At 43.8% G+C, this 7737-nt stretch overlaps 1 protein-coding gene across 1 annotated transcript; it reads left to right on the top strand.

Moving 5' to 3' along the window:
* Window positions 1–217: 217 nt before the first annotated feature.
* oxld1 (oxidoreductase-like domain containing 1) lies at window positions 218–7283 on the top strand. The gene is made up of 2 exons (XM_065012680.1): window positions 218–409; window positions 4609–7283. Exons 1-2 carry the CDS (start codon window positions 362–364, stop codon window positions 5095–5097), a joined length of 537 nt encoding a protein of 178 aa, XP_064868752.1. The 5' UTR covers window positions 218–361; the 3' UTR covers window positions 5098–7283.
* The last annotated feature ends 454 nt before the right edge of the window (window positions 7284–7737 follow it).

Here is a 7737-nt window from a genome sequence, read left to right on the forward strand (position 1 = left end):
AAATGTGCTGTTTCCATCAGGCCTGTCATAACATTTTGTTATGTACTTCACTTGCATAAAAAGGTTGGAAGGTGGGACACGTTTCAACTTCAGCCAAATCCATAGATATTATCCACTGACATCTTGTGGACATAAACTGACAATGCAGTCATGAACACCCTATGGTTTCTTTCAGCCAATCAGCAACGTTGTTTACAATCACTGACAGGGTCAGAGTTAATTCGTTCCAACATGGAGAAATTTCACGGCTTGCATGCGAGCTAGCTAAGTAAATGAACAACATTGAGAAAGACCTTGGTGGATTGTACTCTACATAGGAAATTAAGTGTACCGTAATATAGATAAGATATCGGGAAATAATATGTTTCGCTTAAGAGTAAATATTATGGGATCGTCGTCTTCACAAAAGGTTGGTAGTAGCTCATTTCAGCTGTTAAACGCCACTAGCCAGCTACAGCCTTCTATTTGTAAATAAAAACAAATACTTGTTCGCCAGTATGATAATAAAGTAATTATTCTAGTTAGCTTGTATTCAAAGTATTGTTTGTCTGTATGGGGTAAATCAATACGTAACTATTGGGATTCCTCTAGCTAACTACTAGCTCTCGTTCACCAAAGTTTACACAGTACATGTTGTACAGTACATTGGGCTAGTTAGCTACCTAGCTAGCTAGATCTTTGCATAATTAATCAAACCATCTAGGTTTTCATCCAATTGGCGACAGATTTTCATTGGAATATTCTATAATCAGCGCATTTCCCCTACAGGAGATGTTTCCAATAAATTACTTTTTGCAATAATCGGCTGTGCGTGTTTGACGTAGTACACATAAATAACTTGATGTTAAATTCCCATGTGCGTAATAACAAATATAATTTAAATGAGTTTCCATCACATTTTCAACGCTGACGTTTTTGACACATTTTTTGCGCTATATAGCTAATGTGCCCACTCTGGATTTGGCAGGTGCGCTCTAGCCAACAGCTAGCAGATACAGTGCGGGTGAAGCCTACTAACGTTACATGATGAGATTATCATGGACAGAAGAGCGAGATTATTTTTTATTTGTCAAACAGCAGCCAGGCATCGATCACAATATCAACAGAATAAGACTTTCGATATTTATTGGAAAGGAGCAAAAAACTCATCACCGTGCACTTTCACCACCCTGTGAAGTTCATAACTTTAAACTGTAGCCTAACAAACCTCATGCTCCGGCGTTGTAAATATTTTGTTTTGTCGACATTTGGAAAATTTACCAACAAGTTTGCTGTTTCCATCTGGCCTGTCATGATTACATAATTTTTTTAAATCGGATATATATGCTACTTTACTCGCATAAAAAGGTTGGATCGAAACCTGGTTACTGATAACAGTTATTGGTGAAGTTATACAGTCTGAAACAAAGGGTGACCTACTGACCTCAAACAAGGTTCAGATTGTCCACTGACTACCCTTCTATATTGCACACCCTTTAGTTTGTCCCTTTTCATCTCACATGACTTTACGTTAATTTGCCTGCTCTGCCCCCCTGTCACTCACACACCTATTCACTTCAGCCTTCTCCCTGGGGCCTTCCTGACCTCCAGGCAGGCCCCCATTGACCTGGTGACCTCTGACTCCTGACCTCTAGGCCTGCACTCCCTGCCCGCCTGCCTGCCCTCTCCCTGGGCCTGAGAGTGTGTAGCTTTCTCCCTGGAACTACAGACCTCCAGGTCTCCACACCTACTCTCCCTACCGGTCAACACCCCTCTCCCTTGGCCTTAGAGTATAGCTTGCTCCCTGGATTTACTAAAACATCTATAGTCCTACTGTCAAGAACCATGTGCACCTGGTAACCCGTAACAGGCTCTGTGTTCCTGGTGACCCGCCAGCTTTTTCTGCTCAAAAACTAAGTCCCCACTCCAACCTCCATGGCCTGAGTGCTGCCCCCAGCCCCTGAGTCCGGCCGCTCCGGCTTGGACTCGGGGTGCCCCCCGCCTTGATGGAGGCCTCCTTGTGCACCTGGTAACCTGAAACAAGCTCTGTGCACCTTGTGACCCGTCCGCTTTTATCTGCTTAGAGACTAAGTCACCAACCCAACCTCAGTGCTGCCCCTGAGTTCGGTCGCCTCTGCTCAGACTCTGAATGCCCCCCGCCTTGGGGGAGGTCTCCACGTTCACCTGATGACCTTTTGACTTACACAGAAAGTCCCAACCTGACTCACAGTCCCACCAGAGGACGTGCCCGGGACTGTTGGGCAACCACCACCTAGCCCCCTACCTATCCATAGCCCAATGTCAATGTCTTATGCATTCTACCCGCCTGCCTGGGCTCTCTCACACTCTTTGTCTGGCCCCTGGCCTTTCTCTGTGCACCTGGTAACCCGTAAGTAAATATGGAGGATGGTGAATCAGGAGATTGGCAGGAACTCATCCGGCCGCACCCCAACCCCGTCACAAACTGCTTTACTCACCTGCCAAAAGAGGCAGGCTATCCCGGGCCAACTCAAGATCCGTGGCTCTACGGTATCGTTACGTTTAGGGGGGATTCTGATTTAGAGGCGTTCAGTCATAATCCCACAGATGGTAGCTTCGCACCGTTTCCTCCTCAGCCAAGCAAATACACTAAATGTCTGAACCTACGGTTCCTCTCGTACTGAGCAGGATTACTATTGCAACAACACATCATCAGTAGGGTAAAACTAACCTGTCTCACGACTGTCCAAACCCAGCTCACGTTCCCTATTGGTGGGTGAACAATCCAACGCTTGGTGAATTCTGTCCTCCCTAAACTCGCTTTAGGACACCTGCGTTACCTTTTGACAGGTGTACCACCCCAGTCAACCTCCCCACTTGCCACTGTCCACACAGCGGGTCGGGCCCGGGGCTCGCCTCCCTCCCTTAACGGGTAAGTGAAAAAACTGTAAGGGTAGTGGTATTTCACCGGCGGCCAAGGCCTCCCACTTATTCTACACCTCTCATGTCTCTTCACAGTGCCAGACTAGAGTCAAGCTCAACAGGGTCTTCTTTCCCCGCTGATCACGTCAATCCCGTTCCCTTGGCTATGGTTTTGCTAGACAGTAGGTAGGTACAGTGGGAATCTCGTTTATCCATTCATGCGCATCACTAATTAGATGGCGAGGTATTTGGCTACCTTGAGACTCTTAATTATGTCCCGCCGTGTACCCCCGCATAATTGATATTCCTTACTTTGACATGAGGGGGTCACAGTCACCCCACGGGTGATTTGAGTGCGACCGCGACATGTGGATACACTCCTTTGAATTTCATCAAGTTAACATTCATTGATCCGTGCCCAGTGGGAACCTAGGCTTCTTCCGTCCGTTTTATGGTTCCGCAGCAAATTAATGGGCGTGGATGGTACTACCCACATCAGATGTAGGCCTCCCTCCCCAGACAAGCTGGGGATACCTCTCCCCACTTGGTAGGGCATGAGCCAGATCCATGCAATGACCTGTCACTGCGGGGCCAATGGGTTTAGTCTCAGCCTCAAGTCTAGTGAGCGTAGAGGAGACGTCCCCACCTACAATGAGCCAATCCTTATCCTGAAGTTATGGATCTTTTTTTGCCAACTTTCCTTACCTACATTGTTATAACATGCCAGAGGCTGTTCAGCTTGGAGACCTGCTGCGGATATGGGTACGGTCCAGCGTGAGATTTACACCCTCTCCCCCGGGTTTTCGAGGGCCAGGGAGAGCTCACTGGACGCCGCCGAAACCACAACGCTTTCCAAGGCTTGGGCCCCTTTCTCTGGGCGAACCCATTTCAGGGCACACTGCCCTCCGCAATGAAAAGACAGAATTGACAAACTGAAGGGTGTGTAATATAGAAGGGTAGTCAGTGGACATTCTGAATCTTGTTTGAGATCAGTAGGTCATATGACCAAGGAGCTATTGAAATTTGAAATATTTAAAAGCATTGAAAATTAATGTAAAAACGTATGAAATGGACAAACCTAAGGGCCCACTGAGTGTACATTCTGAACCTTTTTGAAGTCAGGTCACATGACCAATGAGCTATTAAAATTAAAAAATGTAAATAATTTAAAATAGTGTGAGATGTAAATCTACAAAAAAAGTGTTTGCAATGTGTGTCTATGCCGTCAGGTTAGCTAGAACCAGTTTTGACAGTTTTAGGAGTAATGGTTTAAGAGCTATTGAAATGTGAACATTTGGATTTGTCACTATGTTGACAGTCCCTAACTGATGTTGGTGGATGTGAGGAAAACTACAGGCAAATATCCGTTGTATATCCAACTTGAAACTGTCTTTACCTCGGTTTTCATAATAACATGATCGTGTAGCCAGCAGATCCGACCCGCTTGCTTACAGCTGCACTAGGGTTGGGTAGGCTTCCTGTGTAAATTAAGTAAATAAAATAACTAGCAGTCATTCAATCTTCTTGGTGTAACAGTTGGGATAATGGGACATTTCAGAGTACGACACATTTCTCATCCATGGATTGAGGTAGATTTTCCAAGACATATTGCGCAGGCTAGTGGTGTCTTAATCTACACAGGAAGTCTGTCCAACCCTAGTGCAGGTGTAAGCAAGCGAGTCATCTGCTGGCCATGACATTAGTTAACATGCTTTGTATTTCTACCAGCTGTGTATCCTGTACCTACTACACCTGGGACAGAGAATCCCTCGATGTTTTCAACTGCCATGGGTGAGACCTTACCTCAGACTAGGAACTATCTGTAGTGTCACTGGACCTGATTCAGCCACTCCTTGTAGTATCTCTACCATTGACGGTATTGGACCCGATTCAGCTACTCTGAATACATCAACCAATGACAGTAGCCAACAGACAGCAACAACAGTCAATAGCCCTGAGTCTGGCTCTGGCACCAGTACCTCTGACTCCCCTCCTGCCAAGGCCAATGGCCCTCCACCGACTCCCACCCACTGCTGTATGAGCGGTTGTCATAACTGTGTATGGATCGAGCACACAGAACAGCTCCTAGCCTACTACCGTAATGGAGGGTTGGGGATAGAAAAGGCCCTGGCTGCTATTGAGGAGAACGTCCCGGATGAGAACCTAAAAGCGTTCCTAAAGATGGAGATCAGGATGATGAAGAAGTCAAGTTTTTAAGTATGGCTTTGTGCGGCAGTGAGTGAGAGGGAATGGAGACATTGAGGGCATTTTTATACTGTATGCACTTTAAAATCACTCCCTCAGATTTGAATACTGGTGTGAATTTTATCGTATGAGTTTGTCAAACTGTCATTTTACTTGTTCAAGGACACTTAACTAGCTTTTGTCATTATAAAATATTCTTACTTACTATAGATTAGGTATTTTACATGAGTAGCATAAATCATGTATTATCATTTTATGTACAGTTGAAGTCGGAAGTTTACATACACCTTAGCCAAATACATTTAAACTCAGTTTTTCACAATTCCTGACATTTTAATCCTAGTAAAAATTCCCTGTCTTAGGTCAGTCAGGATCACTACTTTATTTTAAGAATGTGAAATGTCAGAATAATAGTAGAAAGAATGTTTTATTTCTTTCATCACATTCCCAGTGGGTGAGAAGTTTACATACACTCAATTAGTATTTGGTAGCATTGCCTTTAAATTGTTTAACCTGGGACAAATGTTTCGGGTAGCCTTCCACAAGCTTGACACAATAAGTTGGTTGAATTTTGGCCCATTCCTCCTCATAGAGCTCGTGTAACTGAGTCAGGTTTGTAGGCCTCCTTGCTCGCTTTTTCAGTTCTGTCCACAAATTTTCTATGGGGTTGAGGTCAGGGCTTTGTGATGGCCACTCCAATACCTTGACTTTGTTGTCCTTTAAGCCATTTTACCACAACTTTGGAAGTATGCTTGGGGTCATTGTCCATTTGTAAGACCCATTTGCGACCAAGATTTAACTTCCTGACTAATGTCTTGATGTTGCTTCAATATATCCACATAATTTTCCTCCTGATGATGCCATCTATTTTGTGAAGTGCACCAGTCCCTCCTGCAGCAAAGCACCCCCCCCCCCCCCCCCCCTCCCCAAATGATGCTTCCACCCCCGTGCTTCACGGTTGGGATGGTGTTCTTTGGCTTGCAAGCCTCCCCCTTTTTTCTCCAAACATAACAATGGTCATTATGGCCAAACAGTTCTTTTTTTTTTCATCATACCAGAGGACATTTCTCCAAAAAGTACGATCTTTGTCCCCATGTGCAGTTGCAAACTGTAGTCTGGCTTTTTTTATGGCAGTTTTGGAGCAGTGGCTTCTTCCTTGCTGAGTGGCCTTTCAGGTTATGTCGATATGGGACTCGTTTTACTGTGAATATAGATACCTTTGTACCTGTTTCCTCTTCTCAAGGTCCTTTGCTGTTGTTCTGGGTTTGATTTGCACTTTTCGCACCAAAGTACGTTCATCTCCAGGAGACAGAACGTGTCTCCTTCCTGAGCGGTATGGCGGCTGCGTGGTCCCATGGTGTTTATACTTGCGTACTATTGTTTGTACAGATGAACGTGGTACCTTCAGGCGTTTGGAAATTGCTACCAAGGATGAACCAGACTTGTGGAGGTCTACACATTTTTTTCTGAGGTCTTAGCTGATTTCTTTTGATTTTCCCATGATGTCAAGCAAAGAGACACTGAGTTTAAAGGTAGGCCTTGAAATACATCCACAGGTACACCTCCAATTGACTCAAATGATGTCAATTAGCCTAGCAGAAGCTTCTAAAGCCATGACATCATTTTCTGGAATTTTCCAAGCTGTTTAAAGGCACAGTCAACTTAGTGTATGTAAACTTCTGACCCACTGGAATTGTGATACAGTGAATTATAAGTGAAATAATCCGTCTGTAAACAATTGTTTGAAAAATGACTCGTGTCATACACAAAGTAGATGTCCTAACCAATTTACCAAAACTATAGTTTGTTAACAAGACATTTGTGGAGTGGTTGAAAAATGTAATCTTCTGACTTCAACGGTAGCCTCGCTACTGTCATTTTACTGTTTTAATTTTCTTATTTATTTACTTATCTATTGTTTACCTCATACCTATTTTATATTTATAAATTGCACTGTTGGTTAGGGTTTGTAAGTGCATTCGGTGCACGTGACAAACTTTGGTTTGATAGTGATTTGATAGTTAGCTGAGACTTCAAATTCAATACGCACAATTATAATTGATGGATTAACATTTTGACATGTTTGAGGTATATGGACTGAATACATTTTCATATTGGTTGATGTATTATCTAAATTATAAGTATGTTGATGATGGACAACATATGTGTGAAATAAATATTGTACTTGTGTGACTGAATGAAGCCTTTGTCATTTTCTTTGACCATTTTAACTCAATTGCCCTCTGGAGGTTGCCCTTTTTCAATAATACACTGTTCATCTGTTGAATAGCACATTTTGTCACCTCTATATCCTATACCTGCTACACCTGGGACAGAGGTTCCCTCAATGTTTTCAACTGCAATGGGTGAAAGCTTACCTCACACTAGGAACTATCTGTAGTGTCACTACAAGTTTTGTTTCCATGTGAGAATGAATGCACAGGAAAAGGGCATTGTGACATGTAGCATTGGTGAAATAGGCACTTGGGCATTAAACTACAGTGTAGCCAGTAATTTACGTTTTTCCATTAAGTCAGAACCAGTCACGATCACCCTAAAGCACCTAGCTCTTTTTTAATCCCCCCCAGAGTAACCCAGATCAAACAAAAGCATGTCCCCTCCCTGCACCCTCGCTGCCAGGCTAGCGCTGTC

Source organism: Oncorhynchus nerka, linkage group LG28, assembly GCF_034236695.1.
Source record: "Oncorhynchus nerka isolate Pitt River linkage group LG28, Oner_Uvic_2.0, whole genome shotgun sequence".
NCBI lineage: Eukaryota > Metazoa > Chordata > Actinopteri > Salmoniformes > Salmonidae > Oncorhynchus > Oncorhynchus nerka.

What these genes read in the sequence shown, in the direction of transcription:
- oxld1 (XM_065012680.1), top strand. Translation starts at nt 362, where the DNA reads ATGTTTCGCTTAAGAGTAAATATTATGGGATCGTCGTCTTCACAAAAG. An exon ending in GATCGTCGTCTTCACAAAAG is followed by an intron (nt 410 to 4,608) that starts GTTGGTAGTAGC and finishes TATTTCTACCAG; the next exon opens with CTGTGTATCCTGTACCTACT.